Below are 22,274 nucleotides of genomic sequence, written 5' to 3' on the forward strand. Positions count from 1 at the left end.
GGCTTGTTCCGCTGTTACAATGTGCTGGATAAAAGAATGGCACTCCTCTATCCAAACTATGTCTAGCATTTGGGAAATTGCACATTGAGCCAGTACATGAGCTGCCTTGTTAGCATCTCTCCTAACATGCACTACTTCAACAGAAGTGAAGAAAGAGAAGCAAGCTCTAGTGTCCTGTAGTAGATGGCCATATACCCGGTTGTCTGAATCCTCGTTTCGCAATGCTAACACCATTTCCAGTGATCGAATCACCCTCCAGAATGATTGTTGTACCCCCCACATCTCTGCCCAACAAAACTGCAGCCCAAGCTCCCACTGCCTCTGCCGATGAAGGGTCTAGGATATAGGGAATTGTACGAGCACTAGCATCTACCACACTACCCTCCTCATCCCGAATCACCACCCCAATACCATCTTCATAGTCGACTTGTTAATGGCTGCATCCCAATTGATCTTCCATTTCCCCACTGATGGTTTGCACCTGTAGGAGGAACCGGACTAATTTCCTCTTGAAGCCCCCCATTGATGCTAGCCACCTATGAGATGCTCTCATAGCAGCAATCACCTTGTTGGGGGAGTTGAATCCCCTCCCAAAAACAAAATCATTCCGTCGATGCCATATTAGTCTTGCCACTGTAAATGCTTCCAAAAAATCTTCGGAGTCCAGCTTCTCAAACAGGAAAATGAGCAGGCCCCTTCCGTCAGTGCTTCCACAGTTGAGCTTTTGAATTCTTCTGGAGCATTCTTGCCATACCGCTTCAGCTGAGGGACATCTCCAAAGGCGATGAAATGTTGTTTCTGGTTCATGGCTACAGATGGGACGCAAAGGGCTAGGGAGCTATCTGCTTCTTATGCAAATTCACCATATTAGGAAGCAGGTTATTTGACACCTTCCAGCAAAAAGACTTGAGCACAGGAGGAGCTTTCATAGACCAGATAGCTTTCCAAACCTCCCCACCTCCATTCTCACCCCAGCTCTCACCATTTTCTTGGGCTAGCCTCTTCATCTCCAAATGATATGCACTCTTACCAGAGAAAAACCCCGAAGGAGTAGCTCTCCAAATCAATTTGTCAGGCTGCCGAAGGGGACTATTAATCACACTTCCAATGCGTGCCGAATCCTCCGAATCAAACAGGCTGTGGAGTAGGTCCAAATTCCACCATCCCGTATCATAGTCTATCAAAGTCTCCACCCGGTTATCAGGGTCAAAATCCTGTCTTGGGGGAAGGAATAACCGAGGATGAGAGGAGGGGGGGGGGGGGGGGGGGGCGCAGCCAGGCATCTCCCCAAACCTTCACTCTCGCTCCATCTCTCACCCTCCAGCCCACCCCCTTTTCCAAGATATGCTTCGCCCCAATGATGCTTTGCCAAGCAAAAGAAGGCCGGTATCCCACTCGTGCCTCTAAGAAAGCCCCATTTGGATAATACTTCTTTTTGAGAATTCGCGCCAAGAGAGAATCTGGAGAAGAAATAAGCCTTCAGCCTTATTTAGCAATCAACGCAGTGTTAAACACCTCCAAGTCCCTGAAGCCCATCCCTCCACAAAGTTTGGGAGTCCCTAAACGCTTCCAGCTCATCCCAGCAACACAACCTTGGTTAGATTTATGCCCCCAACAAAATTTACTCATTAAAGAATTGAGGGATTTGCATAAGGTTTTCGGGAGTTAGAATGCACTCATACTGTAAGTTGGGATCGCCTGAACCACTGCTTTTATCAAGACTTCTTTCTACATCAGTCACTAAACAATTAAATTTAATTGTGGCTCATATGGCAATGTCACATGAACTTTCATGTTAATTTGTAAAGAAGTTGTAGTAAAAATAGTAGTGCTCCAAACATTTTCCAAAGAACATAATAAATAGTTATGTTGTTTTTTTTTTTTTTTTTTTCCAACTAGTGGAGCTTGTTTCTTTTTTTTTTTCTTTCAATTTTTATAACCATTACCATTAGTTTAATCCCACAGGCTAAATTTCCATTATATATATATATATATATAAATTGAGCAAGTTTCAACTTGCAATCCTTATAACATTGGTTTAATAATCTAATGATACTTTTCCTCCTAGAAAAGGTAGAAGCTTAGAGCATTTGTAGTGAAGTTGTCAAAATTTCAGCAAATTTTGACCAAAAATATCACTTTCATTAATTTAGCTACCTAGTTTTCAAAAGCTCTAAATAACAAACTCCCGAAATATTTTCTACTTCAAATAAATATTATTTTTTATTACAATTTAAATAACCACTTTTCAACCGACCCCCACCGGACCCAACCCGTTCTCCTTCTCTAGACCCTACCTTCGACATCGGCTTCCTGATAACGATCGGCAAGATCTCGACGGCTAGCTCTTCCTTGACGGCCGACTTCTTCTCTACCTTCGCCGACCTGAGAAATTGAAAGATCGGCTGAAGAAGACATTCTCTACTTCTAAATCCATTGAAACCCTAATCCCTAGCCTCAGATCGCCGCACTTGTAACACCCGGCCACGCCGTTGCGCCTATCTCCGGACCCAACCCATTCTCCGGCTTCTCCTATGGCAGACCCAAGCCAAGATCCACCGAACCCTCGACGACCGACTTCTCCTCTGTCGACCCTGGCTTCCTCGACGACCGGAAAGAGACAAAGGCAGTTGGTTCGTCGAACCCGCGAAAATAGAATAAAAAACAAAAAATAATAAGAGACAAACGAAATCCACTCCGCTGAAGAGACGAGGCGTTCTGACAATCGGCTGATTTACTGTAGCAGTAGAGAGCTTGATGCATGCGTGTTTTTGTGAAAGATCAGCTGATTTTGGTGATTTCAACTGTTTGACGACTTTACTACAAACACTCTTATGATCTAACTTACAATAGATACTAGATACATGTATAACAATTTTGAATAATGTCTCTAGAAAATTGTGTGTGTGTGTGTGTGTGTTTTTTTTTTGTCCTAATAATATCACAGAAAACTTCATTTACTCATCCCAAACTGCCACACATTTTGTAATGTCCCCACAAAATTAAAAAATTTACAATATATGTATCTGATGTATGAGCCCCTTTCAATCACTCCTTACTGTTAGGATTTTTCTTTAACTCAAAAGAGTAACAAATAAAATGTCTCTTATTCCTGTAAAATTAATAAAAATATAAATATACCCTTAATTAAAAAATTAAAATTAAACAACTAAAATCCAAATTTTTTTAAAAAAAAAAATTGAAAAACATATGACCCACAGTCACGGCGTTGATGTGGGTGTTTTTTTTTCTTTTTTTTCTTTTTTTTCAATTTTTTATTTTATAAAACTGGAGTATTTTGGATATTTTTACTCTTTTTTCTTTTTTTTTTTTTGTTAAGATTTAACTCAAAATTATAACGATTGGGTTAGTTGTAAAGGCCTGATACATAGGACACCCACTTTGCAAATTTTTGAATTTGGAAGGAATATTACAATAGATGTGGTAGTTTATGGGGTTAACTAAAGTTTTCCGATAATATTATTTGGCCTCAAAGACTAGAGCAAATTTTAGTAACCGTCCGCCCATCCAAAGCAAGAGGAATCCACCCATAACACTACAAAAATGCATGCAAATAGCCACGTGCAGTTTGACACGTGTACAGTGTCGTACACGTGTCAAACAGTTAGACACGTGCATTTTGACACGCGTGATACGCGTGTCAAATGTGCATGTCACGAACTGCACAATTTGACACGTGTATGAAAATACTCGTGTCAAAACGGTTTGACACGTGTATTCTAATACACGTGTCAAATTGCTTTTTTTTTAAAAAAAAAAAAAATTCTAAATTGTTAGCCACGTGTATACATACACGTGGCTAAATGTATTGCTTTAAAAAAAAAGAAAATTGACACATGCAGAACCAGTTTCGAAACTTGTTATTTTAAAATATTGCTAAAATATTGCTATTTAAAATATTGCTATTTAAAAGAAAATTGTTATTTAAAATATTGCTAAAATCAAAAATATTGAATATTGCTATACGAATTCGAAACACATGCAGAACCAGTTTCGAAACTGGTTCACTTAGAACTGGCCGGTGGTCGTCCACTTAGAACTGGCCGGTGGTCCGGTATTGACGAGAGAGAGAGAGAGAGCGAGAGACAGAGAGGGCGAGAGAGAGAGAGATAGAGCGAGAGACAGTGTTGACGTACGGAGAGCGAGAGACAGAGAGCGAGAGAGTGAGAGAGAGCGAGAGACAGAGACAGAGAGGCGAGAGAGCGAGAGACAGAGAGCGAGAGAGTGAGAGAGAGCGAGAGACAGAGACAGAGAGAGTGACAGAGAGCGAGAGACAGAGAGCGAGAGAGTGAGAGATCGAGAGTGGGTTGGAGTGGCTGTGAACCTGCGTGAGAGGGAGGGCTGATCGGCTCGGTGAGCTCAGGGGAACCCAGCCCTGCCCCCACCTCGCCGAGTTCCACTCCAGGAACGGCGCAAAGCCGTTCCGGGCCCTACAGAACTGCCTCCGAGTGAAACCACCCAGCAGGTACGCTGCAGTCCGACGGAACCCGACTGACTTCCGGCGGCTCCAGTGATCTTCCAGCGAAACCCGTGAGGAGAGGATACCAGAACCGCGACCCAGCCGGCCCTCCGGCGTGACCCCGCCAGAGACAGAGACAGAGAGGCGAGAGAGAGAGGTGAGAGCGCGCAGAGAGAGAGAGAGAGAGAGTACTGTATAAAACAAAAAAAAAAAAAAAAAAAAAAAAATTCTTTTTGAATGCTCATCAGGTGGGCGCGGGATAACTCCCGCGCGCCTACCTACACCATTCCGGGACGTGTATTTAAATACACGTCCCCAATTGTTAAAATTCTATTTAATTAAAAAAAAAATTATATTTGAAAAAAAATAACATTTTGACACGTGTATTTAATACACGTGTCTAATTGGACACGCGTATTTAATACACGTGTCTAATTGGACACGTGTATTTAATACACGCGTCCAATTGGACACGCGTATTAAATACGCGTGTCCAATTGTTGAAATTCTATTTAATAAAAAAAAAATTATATTTAAAAAAATAACAGTTTGACACGTGTATTTAATACGCGTGTCCACACGCGTATTAAATACACGTGTCAAATTGGACGCGTGTATTTAATACGCGTGTCCAATTGGACACGTGTATTACATACACGCGTCCAATTGTGGCGGCTGTACAATTAGACACGTGTCTCATAAGACACGTGTCAAATTAGACGCGTATCTACAGTAACCGGTACTGTAGACACGCGTCCAATTGTCAGTATTTTTGTAGTGTAACCTCACACAAGCATTTTTATTTTTATTTTTATTTTGTATTAACCACCTAAGACATTTACTTTTCATTTTGGACTTTTTTTTGAGGTTTTTTTTTTAGCTTCTTTTTAGCTAGAGAGAGAGAGATATGAAGGGGAGCTAGCTACGGCTATAAAAAGAGGGGGAGAAAGAAAATTAGGCATTAGGTTTTCATTTTCTATTGCTTTCCCTAAACGAAATGATATCATTTTGTGATTAAATCCCAAAATGATGTTTGTTATATATAGGTAGGCGGAGACAGATATTGTCTATCCATATTCTGCTATATATATATATCCCTCTACATATCAAATATGATATCCATCCACTCAGTATTAGAGGCTACAAATTCACCCGTACTTCATGCGAATTGGCAGACACCCACCTACAGTTCTTATAAAAGTAAGAATAAAATTGTCTAACAAAATGTAAAATGATAATTATACCATTAATTTTACAAAGACCGAATACTCTCTCGTTTATTTGAACCGGAGAAGATCCGTATCCCCTGGGCTGTGTACCATGAGGCCTGCAGTTAAGTGTGGCGTGGTGGGAATCGCCAGTAGTATTTGGTTGTTTACTTGCATGCATACCCCAAAAAGCTTAGACAAAGATTAGGCCAATCTTGAGCGGAAACCAGACGGTGGTCTCAGGCAAAGCCCAATCACTTGATAGGCCTCCGAAGTTCCCTTAATTTATTCAAGCTTTCAATTAACCCCGTCCAGTTCCAACGACGAGCTCTCTCTTTTATTTCTTGTCTAAGCTCCCAATGATGCGGTCTCAACTCCCCAAACAAAATGGGCCCATTCTGGACAACAAAATAGCTCCGATTGTCTAAAGTGACCCAATCAAACTGGGGATTTTCACTGCCGAGAGGCTGTTTTTGGACGGCGCGTGTTTCTCACGCGCCTCTCAGGACGGCTCCCACCCCTCATCGGTCATCCACCCAATTCTCTGCAGTTGTTGTTAGTTTTTGTTTTATGTTTTGTCTCCTTCTCTTTTTGTTTACTTTTGTTGTTTTGGTATTTTGGTCATTGTGACTTAATATACTTATGAAATCACCTTTAATGGTGACCCCAGTTTTGTAGCATCCGTGCCTCGAGCTAAAGAATCCGCATCTTTGAAAGTATTGTCCCCACGTATTTTTGTTCTTAGTTTCAATTTTAGGTTGCACAGACTCTCTTGTTGTTGTGTTTTTTTTTTAAAAAAAAAAAAAAAAAAAAAAAAAAAAAAAAAAAAAAAAAAAAATCAGAAGGAAACCACCAAAAATAATAAATCAAGAATTAAAGTGAGACGAAAATGTTTTGGTACTATTGATAAAGTGTCACATCCTATATAGAGGACGATGCCACTCGGCAGTTACGGGAGTGAGAGGGGCGTTATTTACTCCCCGACTGGCGGCTTCCTAACAATATAATAATTTTAAAAAAATAAAAATCGTCGTTTTTCCGTAAGGGATAAGGGCAAGGGGCCCCCTTCATTGAATGCACCGGATCTCATTGTATCGGGGCGGTCGTTTCTTTCGGATTCTCATAACAAACTTTGACTTTCATCATCTTGACAAGAAACGGGGGGGCACTCTCAGTTTCTTGATAAGATATTATTTAGTACACATTTGTCACTTCTAAGATAAGGCATCATCCACAAGTCGATGCATTTGATAGTATCTATTTTAAATGAAATTTTAAGATTTAAAATTGTGTATTTAATGTTGTATATCAATAAAAGTATAAATTTTGGTGCTTATTATGTGGTATATTGGGCCGTAGCTAGATTTAATTCTAGCTGCATTCCCACTTCCTCCAGTTTTTATCTACCTCATGTTCCTTTTGTCAGTGGCACTAATCCTACGAGCACTGTTGCTCCCCTTTTAAATCATTAGTTGTTGTTTATTTGTAACGTATCTATATAAAAAATAAAAATAAAAATATTAATATGTTTTTTAAACTTTAAATCCTGACAATAAAATAGATAGCATCCATTTTTCATTTGAAATGGAAATGATCTTATTCCATCATCCACTAGTTCATATATTGAGCTCGTTTGGTTAGGAAAAATTTACGGCGTATTTTTTTTTTTTTTATTTGTGATGTGACATAAAATTAAATGTAGTTTTTAAGTATTTTAAATTTTGAGTTATTTACTAATATTTAGAGAAATTTCACTTAATTCTTTTAAATTGTCGCATTTTTTGCAATTATCCTTATAAACTTAAAAATTCTCAATTTAATGTATTCATTTTTCAAAATTTTTCAATTTCACTTATCTATTAGGATTTTCGTTAAATCCTAGCATAAAAATACCATTCTTTTTTTAAGAAAAAAAAAATTGTAAGGATTTAGGAGTTGATCATAATTTAATGAAATTTGTAAAAATACTCACACTTGAATATTTGAAATTTTTTTTATATAAATATTTTAAAAAAACATATGTATTTTAAAAAATTTGGCTAGATTTAATAGAAAATCTTAATGAAATTATAAAATTTAAAAAATTGATATACTAAATTGAAAGTTTTTTAAGTTTATAAAAGTAATTGCAAAATAAACAACAATTCAGAAAGTTAGAGTAAAGTCTCCCCTTTATACTCATACGAACAGAAAAGCCAAAGCCAAAAAAATAAAAAAAAAAAAACTATTATAGAAAGTGGTACAATTACAATGATGTAAGCTCACTGCTTCGGATAAGGATCTCCATGGTGATTGCCCATGCAATTCGAACAACGAATTATAAAATATTTTAATCCCAGTCTACCACTAAGGATGAATATTGGAAAATTGCTAGTTGTAATTAAATTAAACAACTCTTTCGCAGCAAGTCTTGGGGAGAACGTGCATGAAAGGGTCTTATTTGCCTTTGTTTATGAACACGGGTGAATCGTGATTTTGACCGCCCCGGCCCCCTCACTTCCATGGATTTGGAATGTTCTTCTTCGGTCATCAATGGCGGTCAAAGGGACTGCTATTACTTGCCCAATTTGGTCGTAGAACGAAAGCGTGACCGGGTTTCTTCGAAGATGGCAGGGCATACGAGACCGTAACTATTAGATTTGTCAACGGAGTTGGTTCTACAAAAAGTCTCCCTTCCTGAAAAATTGACTTGGATTTGTGCTCCATATATTGTTTGAATTGAAGTCTTTAGTTTATGGCTTGATCACCAAATAATTGCGATCCTTAATCCATAATTAAGGAATTTCAGAAAAGTACGCAAATTCAGGGTGTAAACATAGAATTAATATATGTCGATGAGTCAACTAATTTAGTCTATTTATCTAATTGCATCATCCCTTAATTAATAATTATGATAATCAAATAAGCAAAGGAGGTTCTATGACATCATCTCTTACGACAAGCTACAATGAATGCGAATGATTCTCAATGTTTAGAAAGCAAACAGAAAGAGAAAATACAATATAAAACAATTGGAATGGTTAGAGAGTTACTTTCACCACTAGATAAATTAGGTGAGCTAAAAAATTTATCAAATCACAGACAAACAATTATGATAAATCTTTTATAAAAAATAAAAAAAAAATCAAGAATAATATTAAAATATATTATATATTATAACATTTCTTTAAAACTCAAAAAGCTTTCAATTGATTTTGAAATAAAAATTAAATCTAATTTTATTTTCGTATGACATTTTTTTTAAAAAAAAAAAATTATTGCAGGGGTCTGAATCCTTGTCCATCAATTTTGATACGAATAAAAATATCTGAAACATTCTGAACCAATAATATACATTTCAAAGTCATTTTTTCAAAAAAATAAAGAAAAAGAAGAAAAGAAGCAAGTATATTTCATTATTTCAAAAGACAGTTTGTATATTTTTGTATATCACTTTTTTAAATCAATCATTGAATTTGTAAGTCTTACAAAGATTCACATATGAGTCCTACAGATCTAATAATTAATTTTAAAAAAAGATGTACAAAATATATACAAATGATATGCATGTAACATATCTCAAAGACATAAGTCTCGCTCCATATTCCTACAACCCGACACAACAGTGACATAGGTCCTTTTCCTTTCAAAAGAAACCAAGATCTTAGATATGGGCCATATAGCCATCCCCCCTAGAAGTGGGAAGGGACGGTGACAGACTGAGAATAGATGATCACGAGGTTTACGTACTTTGTTTCTCCTCCTAGTCCTGTTTAGGTTGTATTGTGTCTAATCAACCTACAGATATGGAAAATGTAATTAATGTGAGGGTTAAACATACTTTCGATCTCTGAGCTTTGAAAATTTTCTGAATTTTGAAAATTTTATTTTTTATTCTTTAAATTTCAACTCGTATTACAAATTAATTTGAAAATTTTATTTTTTAATTTTTAAATTTCAATTCGCATTACAGATAATATTTTTATTTTAAAAAAATATGAAATTAGTACCTTAATCAAGTTTTTCAACAGCCTACCAGGAGGGTTGACACATGTTTTAGTATAAAAAAATAAAAAATATAATTAATGTAAGGGTTTGCCCATAAAAGTGGTCGAACCACTCCAAAAGTCAAAACCCATCAAATTTTTTTTTAAGAAAGTTTGCCTATAGAGGGTCGGCTTGGGGGTGGCCGAACCACCCTCATGGCCACCCCCAAGAGCCAAAAACCCTTGACAATTTTTATTTCTTTTTATTATTATTTTTTTTTTCTGCCATGGGGTGGCTCGGTCACCCCAAACCGGTTAAGAGGGTCTTGGCAGCCACCCCTCTTTTTTTCTTTTTCTTTTTTTTTTTTCAATTTTTTTTAAGTTTTTAATATTTTAATTAATTTTTAAAGATTTTTTTATATTAAAACACGTGTCAACCCTAATGGGTTGACACCTGGAGGGCTGTTAGTTTTTGGACGAAAAACTTGATTGAGGTACCATTTATGATGCAAATTGAAACTCAGGTACTAAAAAATAAAATTTTCAAAACTTAGGGAACAAAATTGTATTTAACCCTTAATGTGATATAAAGTTGGACTATAAAGGATACCATCTATGATGCAAATTGAAACTCAGGTACTAAAAAATAAAATTTTCAAAACTTAGGGACCAGAAGTGTATTTTTAACCCTTAATGTGACATAAAGTTGGACTATAAGTGGTAGCTCAATCGGCTGAGGACCACGCCTCATAAAACGGAGGTTAATAGTTCGAATCCTCCATCCCCTCTTGTGTAGATATGTAAAAAAAGAAAAAAATAAATAAATAAATTAGAAGAATTTATATGAAAATGTTAAAATAAATAAATAAATAAAATAAAATAAAATTATATTGGAGTAAGTTTTTTTTTTAAAAAAAATTAAATAATAAAAAAAATGTTGATGTGATATAAAAAATAAAAAAAGTTAATAATATTTTAAAATTGATTTTTTTTTAGAGAAGTAAAAACAAGAGAAGGGAGAGGGGGAGAAGATTGTCAAACGGGGCCAAAATTACAGCCATGTGTTTGGAAAAAATTGTTGAGTTGAAATGATTGATGTGATATAAAATAAAAATAATTTTTATGAAAAAAAATAAATTGTTTTGTAGTGATTTTTTTTATTTAAATAATAATAAAAAATTATTAATGTGATATAAAAAACGAAAAAAAGTTAAAATATTTTGAAGCGGATTTTTTTGAAAAAGAAAAATATATATGAAGGGAAATAGGGAATGTTTTGAAGCTTACCAAACACCCCCGCATTACCCACCAAATGTCACAATTCACAAACTCGCAGGCCCCGTTACGTTAGCATAGCTCTTACATCATCCATGAGTCATGAGTAATTACACCCCCCAGGCCCCATCTCTGGAATCTGATCCGTTAACGACATCAGTGACAATAGGATTCACGATCCTCCTTTCTGACCCTTGACTCCCAAACAAAAGTCCTTCCAGAACCTACAAAGAAACACGTGGGCAAATCCGCGTGTATGCGGACACGTGGTCCTTGTGAGCCAAGCAACAGAGGGTCCATAGACAGATAGACTCCCACAGCAACCGTCAAAATGGGAAGGCCAGAGACGTAAATAGTAAAAATACCTCACACGCTCACCGATATTTCGGACCGCCCGCCAATACCTGGGGCGGGGCCCGCTTTTACGCGCTATCGCTACTCGCTTTCTTGTCTTTGTTAACGTGAATTAATAATTTGTTTCTTCCCGTTCAAGCTTAACAACTTCGTATTTGTCTCCCTCAAACACCAACCACCTTATTTAAACACCAGCGGATTCAAAATAGGCTATATATACCCTCCTCCGCCTTCCTTGCCTCATTCATTGAAGTATTTGGAAAAGAATTTTAAAAAAATGCAAGCGGGTTCGGTGTTAGCACTCTCTCCGGCCTTTAATCTCTATCCACCTGCGAGAGGATATACAGAAGTCGCGGATAAAGTTAGCGAAGATTTCGGCGCAAAGCTCAAACTCGAGGCTTTTGGTTGCGAGTCTGGGGATATGGAAAACAAAGAAGCCTCCAAAATCGAAGCTTTGGATGAGAAACTAGTAGATGGAGGTGAAAACGGCAAAGAGGAAGGGGAATACGATGACGATGACGACGAGTTCTCGTTTGCTTGCGTGAATCCCGACGGGTCGCCGATTTCTGCGGACGACGCATTCGCTGACGGCCAGATCCGGCCGATATTCCCGCTCTTCAACCGAGATCTCCTTCTCGCCGACGCTTACGACGGTGATTCGAAGCCTGAGGAGGATTCTTCCTCGGCTAACCGACCGCCGCTAAGGAATTTCTTCGTCGAGGAGCGCGATACTCCGTCGTCGTCGACGACCTCGGAGTCAGACGAGCTGGTGGGAGCCCCCTCCGGGCCGTTCTGCGAGTGGTCCGGCAAGGCGGAGCTCAGCAAGAAGAGCAACTCCACGGGGTTTTCGAAGATCTGGAGGTTCCGGGACTTGGTTCGACGGAGCAACAGCGACGGCCGCGATGCCTTCGTGTTCCTGAGCCATTCGTCGGCGAGCGCAAAGCCAAGCAGCGAACCAACGACGGAGGCTAAGAAAAGCGACGTCGTTGAGAAGAAGGAGAAGGTGGAAAAAGTGGAGGTGAAGAGGGTAGTGAGGGGTGCTAAAACGGCGTCGTCAGTGCACGAAGCGCACTACGTGAATAACAGGGCGAAGAGGGAGGGAGATAAGCGGAAATCTTATTTGCCGTACAGGGTTGGATTTTTCACGAATGTGAACGGGTTAAGCAGGAATGTGCATCCCTTCTAATTAAGCGCGATGCTAATTTTTATTAATTAATTTTTTGGGATTTGTTGGGTCTCATTTGTTGAATAATTAATTAATTTATGTAAATACAAGCGGAGTAGAAGTATTCCGTATTTGTAGGGGTTTTCGAATTCTCAGCTCTGCATCTAGTATTTAATATTCATGTTAACGTGAATATTATCAGTTATAATTGCAACTATATTTTTGTTATTGAGGAAGTAGGCTTATTGAATTCTCTCCTGTGCTACAATCTTCCTGTGCATTTTTAAATTCATCTAAAATAATAATAATAATAATACATTGGCTTCACGTGCCGAGAATAATGTTTCTAATATACAAATCAACTCTTAACACAAATATTTTACAAAAGCTGATAGAAATAAAGTCCAAAACTCAGTAGATCAACGGTTGTTACAAAATATATATATATATATATATACAATGACTACTAAATCTTTGTCTTTGTCACTTTAATTGTGTGATGTATTTGTAGGATGTTTATTTGGTATATGATTTTATTATTTAATTAAATAGAGTTAAATCTCTCAACTTAACTCGCTATTTGGGTATAAGAAATTCACAATCCTATTCATCAATTTTAGGTATTGCCCATTGATGGCAGACGAATTCCAAGTGGAGCCATTAATGTTGGGGACCTCAATTATTGGTCATCTTTTATGATTTTACTCTCTCTTTTGCAAGGACAGGCCTTGCATTAATAATGGCACGTGAAGAGGGAGCTGATGAATAATGAAAGAAAAGAAACATCATGGAAATTCACGTTATTTTCTTATAAAATCAACTTTATATTAAAAAAATAATAATAATAATAATAATAAAATAAAAATTATGTCTCTAAATAGTACATTTTAAAATTATTATTTTTAAATTGAATTAGGAGGTGGAAGTGAGAAAGACGAACTTGGTGAGAAGTTGCTCAGACAAAAAGAACTGTGGTGGCCGGGAAGTTTCCGCGTGGAGGAGGAAACTTTTCAGAGCTTGTTTTTTTTTTTGGATGGAGTGGGGTCCACTTGCTTTCTGCTTTTGGGAAATTTCTTGCAGCCTTACTACATGTACGTAGCTCTGTAGCAGTTCCTGGGCCCCAACCAAACCCCACAGCTCGGCCCATTCTCTCCAAACTTCTACCATTCCCATTTAAGCTCCTAATTAACCATTGGAGAGAAAATGTTTCCTTAAAAAATAGAAATTTTTTTAAAAGAACCAGTTCATTTGAACAGGAGAGGATTCAGTTCCATAGGAGGCAGTGTAGATGCACATGGGATATTTCTTCATTTCTCACATTAGCTTAACTAGCATAAAAAACTAATTGCAACTCATATACCCAAACCAAGTCAGTCTATGTTTTTTCCCATCTATAGAGAGTCAGAGACAACATATGGAAACTCAAAAGCAAGCATTAAAATAAGAACAAAGTTTTCTTCCAACCTGGTCTATGAAGCTGACATGTATCCAATATGCAAGTCACTCTCACATGCATTTTTAAAACAACATTGAGGGAAACCCCACACATTTTGAAAACATGTTAGCTTAATAGACTCGGTTAGAGAAAAACCGTCCTTAAAAAAAAAAATCTATTTAATAGTTTTTGTTCCTTGAAAACCTTATTACAAGGCAGAATCTAATGCAGTGACAGGGATATAACAAAAAAAAAAAAAAAAAAAGTGCAACTCATCTGTTCTTTTCATTATTGTTAGCAAGTAGCAACTGTTATTTACATATTCCCACTAAATATGCACACACACTTAACAGGAAGGCATTATTCGTGTCACATTTGTACATATCAGCCAAGCTCTGTTGCAAGGAGCAACTCAGGTCACCACCCTGTCTACTAATACCTACAAACCTGTCAACAATGCACAATACATACAGACCAGTATTTCTGGATGTAAGCATATCAACGCAAGTCAAAGATTTCAAACCTCAGATTTGAATTTTTATAGACATAAGAGCAATGCTCATAAATGGGACTCCCATCAGCTAGTTCTTCGTGAGGGTGAAATCCATTCTCTTGGCACTCTTTTAGAACACTCATTCCACCAGGGTCAGATACCCGAAATATTCCATAGCTCCTGTAGGAAATTCCTTTCGTAAGTTTCTGAATAGCATTATTTATCCACATAAATTTACTCTTTATCAGCTCTCAAAAGATGAAACTAAGGATCCTGACCAAGTGTCTCTTTACTTTGCATTTCTTAAGCAGTATTATTTATTTACATATTTTACAATTAAACTTATACTAAATGTGAACTACAAAATAGCACCGCCAATTTCGTTTCTAATATAACAAGAATTGTTAGTCCCTCCACCCCAAGTTGGTGACAGTTAAACTATAATGTAAGAGCTACACACCTTGATGTATCAGTTGGAGCCATAACAATGGCAAAAGCCTCAGGTACCATTACCTGAAAAAGAAGAAGAAGAAGCATCATTTCAAGTTGGTCTTCCCATTAGCGAATTGGGAACCAGAACATACTATTCCATGTATATTCCCAGTCTTTGCAAGTAATACTACTAAAACTAGTTGAAAGTATGGGGAAATAGACAATAAAAGAAGGCCATAGTATTTTTGAATCAAATTGAAGTACCCAAAGCTAAAGCTACCTCAGCAAATTTTGAATAAAAGCTGATAGACTAGAAACATTAAAATTTTGTGGTTAATCTATGTTTTTTGAAGTATACTGTCTCACCATAGTCCTTCCTAATCATTATAACTAGGTAGGGGTTTATTTATTGATCTGATTGGCAAGTTACACAAGCAATATGTGGATCTTGAGCCATTATCCACACCCTACAAACCATCCTTATGGAGGGAGTAAATGCCAACTAGAACTCTTTGGAAATAACTAAGCAAGAGTTTATGCCAATTTGCTGCCCAAAAGATCAAGATAACCTTTCACCATTTTGTCAGGAGAAGAAAACCGAAAAAAAAAAACATGTATCACATGTATAATAACACCAATCTTATTGTTGTTTATTCTGATCCTGACATCTGCTCACCACATGAAACAGTACAATGGCGCCACCAACCTTGGTGTAGAGAGCCCTATTACCTATTGGAGACCAACCCCCCCATCAAAATATATTCTAGGTAAAACGTTTTGCAACAGATGTGACATTCAAAAGTTTAATTCACAATACATCTGATTTGGGCACTCAAATCAAATAACAGAAATAAATGAATGTAATTCCTCAATTAATGACAAAGGGAACCCACACTTAAGTGACTCAATTACCTGATACGAATACTGAGTGTGCAAATCTACTGATGACATGAAACAACTTTGGGAAGGATGTGTCTGAAAATGAATATAAAAGATTAGGCAACAGTGAACAAATACTGCCAACTCCCATCCAGAATGAGCTGGATATCTAAATATAGTGAAAAAACAAAAAACAAAGAAGCTTGCTGATCAAACATGAAGCATAAGCAGGAGAAATAACTGATAATTATAAAAGACGTCAAAAGCATTCTGGTTGATGTGAAAGCAGCAAAAATGAACATAGACATCCGTAAAATAATAGTATGTATAAACTATATCCAAAAATAGACAATCTTGACAAACTTTATAGTGTTATTGATACCAAGACTTAAAAATGTTCAAGCACTTCTAGTTGACAGTGCATTAGAACACAAGAATATCCGAACAAGAGAAGGAATGATACAAAGAAAAACATGAATGGACGTGCATACATGGATCCAACCCACAGGAAGAAGAGATCTCTCATTTTGAATGGCAAAAGCTTCCTCCTCGTTTATAGCCTGACACTGTCATTCAGAATTTAAGTCAGCACCAAGCAGTAATGGAATTACACAGTATGGAAAAGAACAATCAAGAGGAATAAAAAGGCCTTGAATACTAACAGAACTGGAAGTTGATTCCTGTTTGGGTATGATAAGAGTGGTTACAAAAAATGTTCCTCTTTCCTGGACACATGAAGGAAATAATCATATAAATAGCTTTAAGTTAGCAAACATGCTCCTCAAATCAATCCCCATTATCCCATATTAATGGATAAAACTTGCTAAACATAATTGGGCCAATCATGCTGGAGTTGCAGGATAACAATATATTCAGGCTCTAGAATGTAGAGAGAAAGCATTAATCTTACAAGAAAGGCGCCAAGAATTCCACAGGTTTCCAGATCCTTGTCTGTGTTTTCTTTAGCAAGCTCAAGAAAATCCTCCATCAACCGTGTTGACTAAGAATGAATATAACACTGATGTATTAGCCATCTATTTTTTAAGTCAATGGCATATAACCATAAAGTAGGCATGCGCTTAAAGTAACACATGGAGTTTGAAAACCAAATATGAAGATATTTTTCAGGAAGCTACGAAGCAAGGGTTTAGTAACATGATTTTTGTAAAAAAAGAATACAGTGATGCCAAAAAATAAAAACAACAAAGAATTTTAAAAAGAAATGGCGCAGTTCATGTGTTCTTACTATATGTACATCTCGCAAGACCTGAGATGTGGTTGACTCAGTATTTGACTTTGAGTCTCCATGCTCTGAATCACCCACTGGAATATGTGAAACATGTGCACCTTGAGGTAAACTCTCTACGCAAGAGATTACAGGAGAAGGAGAGGACAGAGTAACAGTATGAACGATAATACGCTGACATTTGCTGGCTGTCTTAATGGTTGCACAATGAAATTCAAGCGGGGAGCAACTAGTTCTAGAATCAACCGAGTATATAGATGCCATGCCAGGTTTTTCTTCACAAATCATCCTCAGGCCATATTATAGCAAAACAGAACACAAGTTTATATTCTGCACTGAACAAGATTCTGCATAGAAATGGTAACCTTTGAAAATTTGTATTGGGGTTCCCTGAACTGGACGTATTTTCTGTGGAAAAGGTGAAATCTTATACCTTGGGTCCCTCAATTCTGTTAGGCCAGATTTTATAACCTGTGAAAGTAATCACAGTCGATAAGAAACAGTCCCACTTGGATCTCAGAAAACATGAAAGAAAAAAGGACTATTCTCCCAGAGAGTTCTGAACTTATTATATATATCTTTAAGTTCAGCACCATAGCTTGAATTACAGACCACTGAGTGGTAATAATATCTATGGAAGTTCCATCCCTCTCAAAGACATTTTTCAATCATTCATGAATTCCAAATACGGGGGAATACCCTCCAGAAGAAATAAAGTCCAAAAAAGAAAGAAAGAAAGAAAAGAAAAAAACATTGTAAACAGTCAAGCATGGCTCTTACAAGTTCCACAATGTTCCTGTTAGAATCAAAACTTTTTGTTCTCAGAAGCAAATCACAAAATCTTGAAATTTATTTCCTTAAATACTCATAAGTGAAGTAACAATATTGCTAAGTGACACTTCTACCATCAACTTACTTACATTTAGAAGGGCATGTAACCTTCATGAGGTAGTGAACCACAGGTGGCAGGCCACTAGCGGTTTAAAAATTCATTTTCAAGGAACATGATTACATAGATGTAAAAAAAAATCATGTTTATGTTTATTTCTCATGTGCCGTCCAGACTCCAGACTTTATGAAGGAAACACACCCTTCTTTTCCAATTGAGGTACACATATGCTAATGAAAACACCTAAAGCAAGCACAGTGGAACTTGCAAGTCATCTTATGTCGACTGTTAAATCACTACTTTTCCCAATAACTTAAGTTGATAGGAAGAGGTAAATTTAATCACTTAATCAATACTTTAACACCCCCCTCACGTGTGGACTCAGACTTCATTTTAATAGTTGAGGCCCAACACATGAAATATTTACTTGAAATAGGAGGTAAATGATAGAGTCAAGGTTCAAACTCATGACCTTTGGCTCTGATACCATGTGAAAAGTTCATGGACCCATTAACACTCTCAAAAGACGCCTTGAGAGAGAATGAGACACCATGGCTTATAAAGTGTCTAGGTGAAGAAAATCTTAGCAATGTGGGACACTTTAACATCGACCACATGTTTCATTCACAATTGTCAACTTCCCACTTCTATACTTGATAGATACCATCCAACGACAGCAGACTTAAGATGTTGTGTGTACCTTGTTATAACGACGCTTTTCTTGTGTTGAATGTGTCGTCTAACTCCGATGCTGAGTTACAACTTCAGAGAGTCTGCGAATCCAAATTTAAACATACCTATCAATGTTTATCCTTTCAGAAAACTAGAGAAAAAGATTCCAAGTCATCTATGAAATCTGGGCACCTCCAATGAGGAAATTTCACCCTTTGCAATATCTATCTTCAGCTTAAGATGCTTATTTTATAAAGACAGCTACAAGGCACAAAGTCCTGACCTTTAAACATCACAGGAATGAAACAAAAACTAACATCTAAAATCCAAGTTAAAAGAGTTCAAAGCAAAGAAAGACATCAGCGCTGATCTGAACAACGCTAACTACCAAAGACTCCATCTGGGTCTTTTTTTTTCTTTTTTCTTTTTTTTTTTTGGTTCTTTTTTATGATGAGGAGCGGAGGAACTAATCCAAGATAGGGTTACTTCGTCTACCCACCCTTGTCAGTAAACTTCGGACCCATGTAAAGCACCTCCTCTACGGGTAATACTTTAACTTCGCCGGCAGGCCGGCCGAAGGTAATTGTTTGCACCTAAAGGGATTCGAACCCTAGACCTGAACTACCACAAAGACCAAAACGCTTACCACTTGAGCCAACCCCTTGAGTTCCACCATCTGGGTCTTATACTTCAATGTGCCATAAGCACCCTTTGAGAAATTATTCAATTAAAAGAACCCTTAGAATCAGAGAAATTATTAATCACCCACAAGAGGATATTTTCAACACAGTTTCATCCACACAAAAAATTGAATGAAAAAAAAGAAAGGAATTCCGAGAAGCACATGCCTATACGCTTTTGCCTTGGCCCAAATGAAAATGAATACATATGTGTATATATCTTTCAGTCTTTGGATATAGAAAAAAAATAACGAAAAAAGTTGAAAAGGGATTGTTAGATAAAAGAAAGAACCTGGTGGATGAGCTGAATATCGATCCTGTAGTAGAAGATGATCGGAATTCGGCGGTCAGCTTCTCTTCCTTCGTTCTTCAAAGAGATCAAAGAGCTCAAAGAGCTTATCATTTTTCGAGTAACGCTTGAAGGACTGTTCTCCTCCCAAACGTGGCCCAAATATTAAGGGGATAATTGGATGAAAATTCTATAACAATCTTATCAAATTAAATGAAAAAAAACATTTAATATAACACGAGGAAGGCAATCTTGGGGTAACGCCAGAACTTTTGTTATTCTTATATCATTTTAAAAATAATATAACTTTTAAAATTACTATTAATATACTATTTATTTCGATATAAAATAATTTTCGTAGTAAAATAGTTTCAGAAAAATGTTTTTCGTCGAAAACATTTTCTGATGTTTGGTACGTACGAAAAATCACAAATATTTTTTATATTTTCATTCAATTATATTAATTTATAAAAATCAATTTTTATTCACAACATAGAAATATTAATGTAAAATAATATAAAAATCAACGATGATGAGATTCCGTCACCAACCGGTAGGATTCCAACCACTTTCGCCGAATTCCGTTTACTGGTGCCAGATTTCAAGATAAATGTCGAAATTCAGACAGTTCCATTGGAATTTGGGTTGGGCAGATTCTCACGAAGGTGGCTGGAATCTGGCAATTTGTGCTGGAAGCCAACCGTTTTGGCCAGAATCCGAATGTTTTGGTTAGAATCCAGCCAGATCCCGGCCAGCTGGACGGAATCCGACGATTTTGGTCACCAAAATATAGGCTAACCGAAATCCAGCGACAGTGACCGGACGTTGTCGGATTTCGGCACCGGCCATATCCCAGTGGTCGACTGCTTGAACGCGAAGGTCGACTGTGTCGTTTAAAAGAAAGTTGAATACGCCTGTCGTCTGAAAAAAATGATTTACATTTTTAAAAAGCGTAAATCATTTTCTGAAATTTACCAAGTATTTTTGATCAAACGGAAATCATTTTCTATAAACAAATTTACGCCGAAACAACCGTAGCATAAGCTTGTGATTGATCACATATCACTATTGAATTTTGATCAAGTAGTGATTTTAAAAGCTACATCATTATTAGAGTGACAACAAAATGACTTCCATAATTATTCATGATTTTCACACCTAGTTCGTTGTACAGTATGCGATATCGTCTTCACTATCGTTAACTGCTGCTCTTCTTACGACATCGTTTCCAATTTCCATTGGACCACTATCGTTTGAGGCTATTCCGTCTTATTTACAAACGGTATGGAATTTTTTGCCCCTTATTTTTTTTAAAGTTATTTTTCATAAACGATGAGCATGTTTGAGTTCAAAGTAATTCTAAAAGTCTATATTGTGTCTCTTTTATATCCCTAAAAAAATGAGGTGGCTTTTAAAATCATTACAAGAATGACACAATAGTACTTATAGCATTACTCTTGAGATTGTATTAGGATTTTTTTTTTTTTTTTTTTTTTTTTTTTTTTTTTTTTTTTACAAACATAAATTATGGAGTAATTCTAGAAGTCACTCATGTTCAAAACAAAAAATTGGTCTATCCAGTAAAAAACTCTGTACTTCGTTATTTTCTTACTCGAATAATGGCAAAAACACACTTTTGAGAAAAAATCTTGAGATGAATTTTTTTTCCCCTAAAAAACTATTTTTTAACTTTAAAAGCTCTATTTTACAATGAAATTCCAAACAAGCTCTAAGTCTACGTAACACTTACCACGTCATTCACTAAACAATAAAAAAATAAATAAAATGCTAAGAGTACTTGAAAGTCATTTTACAAACTGATATGAAAATCCATAGTTAAGAAAATAAGTAAAAATGTATGATTGACCATATTTTTTACTTAATTATTTCATCAAGATGACCACGTCAATTTGTAAACGATTTTATAGTAAAAATTGTAATACTCTTAACGCAACTCAATAATTAAATTTGATTACAGCAGAACTGCCACATCAATTTATGAGAAAAATTTATTAGCCCAAACATTATATTATCCTTTCTATTTGTATGTGTCTGATATCAACTCTTTTTTCTTTTTCTTTTTTGGCATGTCCACACAAGAGAGGGAGGGGGGATTCGAACTAGTGACATCCGCTTCATGAGGTGTGGTCTCCAGCTGATTGAGTTACCCATTAGGGACGATTGATATTAATTCAAGTAATTCTAAAAATCTCTCATTTGTCACTCTTGTGTCCCTCTAAAAATGAAGTTGCTCTTAAATCGTCATTTGATCAGAATTCAATAGTGATCAATCACAAATTCAATAATAATTTTTAAAGCCACTTAATTTTTGGATTGACACAAAAATGACACGTAAAGAACTTTTAGCATTACGTCGAATGAACTCACACAGGTGAGTTTTAGCAACTTTCAGCCCAACTTGCTGGCCCAAAATGAGAACATTGTACGGGGGTTAAATGGGCTGTGGTTAGCTTGGCACCCACAAACATGGTCCAATCAAATTCAAACTAGTCTATCCCCCAAGAAGATCCTATGTCCATTCATTTTCAAACATCCTGTTGTAATATAATTTAGCAGAGAAGCTTGGGAGATAAATCTTGGAAATAAGACAGCTTCTGTTTCATAGGACAAAGAGAAAAGGACATGTTTATAACCGGTGTAGCATTACTGGCTTTAGATGATTAAGCAATGTCGAACATGGGATTCTCATCCACAAAATGGAAGCCCCATGTTGGCTCACCTTTCGCTTTCTTTATCCCCACATAGACCCTCACCAATTCTTCCATGTACTTTCTCATCTCATGGATGGCCA

General features: G+C 36.6%; 2 protein-coding genes across 6 annotated transcripts; one reads left to right on the top strand and one right to left on the bottom strand.

The window, feature by feature from the left end:
• The first annotated feature begins 11,465 nt into the window (after positions 1 to 11,465).
• Positions 11,466 to 12,697, top strand: LOC133866568 (uncharacterized). Its single transcript, XM_062303130.1, has one exon. It carries the CDS (start codon positions 11,560 to 11,562, stop codon positions 12,466 to 12,468), a length of 909 nt encoding a protein of 302 aa, XP_062159114.1. The 5' UTR covers positions 11,466 to 11,559; the 3' UTR covers positions 12,469 to 12,697.
• Positions 12,698 to 14,139: 1,442 nt separating this feature from the next.
• On the bottom strand, positions 14,140 to 19,655 carry LOC133866578 (AMSH-like ubiquitin thioesterase 2). Of its 5 annotated transcripts, XM_062303141.1 has the most exons (11): positions 19,466 to 19,655; positions 18,522 to 18,594; positions 17,366 to 17,403; positions 16,933 to 17,279; positions 16,597 to 16,686; positions 16,349 to 16,411; positions 16,178 to 16,252; positions 15,720 to 15,782; positions 14,836 to 14,888; positions 14,406 to 14,555; positions 14,140 to 14,329 (listed from the first exon to the last, which is right to left on the bottom strand). In XM_062303141.1, exons 4-11 carry the CDS (start codon positions 17,218 to 17,220, stop codon positions 14,194 to 14,196), a joined length of 918 nt encoding a protein of 305 aa, XP_062159125.1. In that variant the 5' UTR covers positions 17,221 to 17,279; positions 17,366 to 17,403; positions 18,522 to 18,594; positions 19,466 to 19,655; the 3' UTR covers positions 14,140 to 14,193. The 5 variants fall into 5 exon arrangements, with proteins under 5 accessions (XP_062159125.1, XP_062159134.1, XP_062159160.1 ...); XM_062303150.1 differs by lacking the exon at positions 18,522 to 18,594; XM_062303176.1 differs by having other exon boundaries at positions 14,140 to 14,555; positions 19,466 to 19,653.
• Positions 19,656 to 22,274: the final 2,619 nt, after the last annotated feature.

This window comes from Alnus glutinosa, chromosome 1 (genome assembly GCF_958979055.1).
Source record: "Alnus glutinosa chromosome 1, dhAlnGlut1.1, whole genome shotgun sequence".
NCBI classification, from domain to species: Eukaryota; Viridiplantae; Streptophyta; class Magnoliopsida; order Fagales; family Betulaceae; genus Alnus; species Alnus glutinosa.

Bases quoted from the DNA above. Each gene is read 5' to 3' on its own strand.
- LOC133866568 (XM_062303130.1), top strand. From the start codon at position 11,560: ATGCAAGCGGGTTCGGTGTTAGCACTCTCTCCGGCCTTTAATCTCTAT.
- LOC133866578 (XM_062303150.1), bottom strand. From the start codon at position 17,220: ATGATTTGTGAAGAAAAACCTGGCATGGCATCTATATACTCGGTTGAT. The intron at 16,253-16,348 runs GTTAGTATTCAA...TCTGAATGACAG, and splicing joins AGGAATCAACTTCCAGTTCT to TGTCAGGCTATAAACGAGGA. The intron at 15,783-16,177 runs GTATGCACGTCC...ATTCATTTTCAG, and splicing joins TTCCTGTGGGTTGGATCCAT to ACACATCCTTCCCAAAGTTG.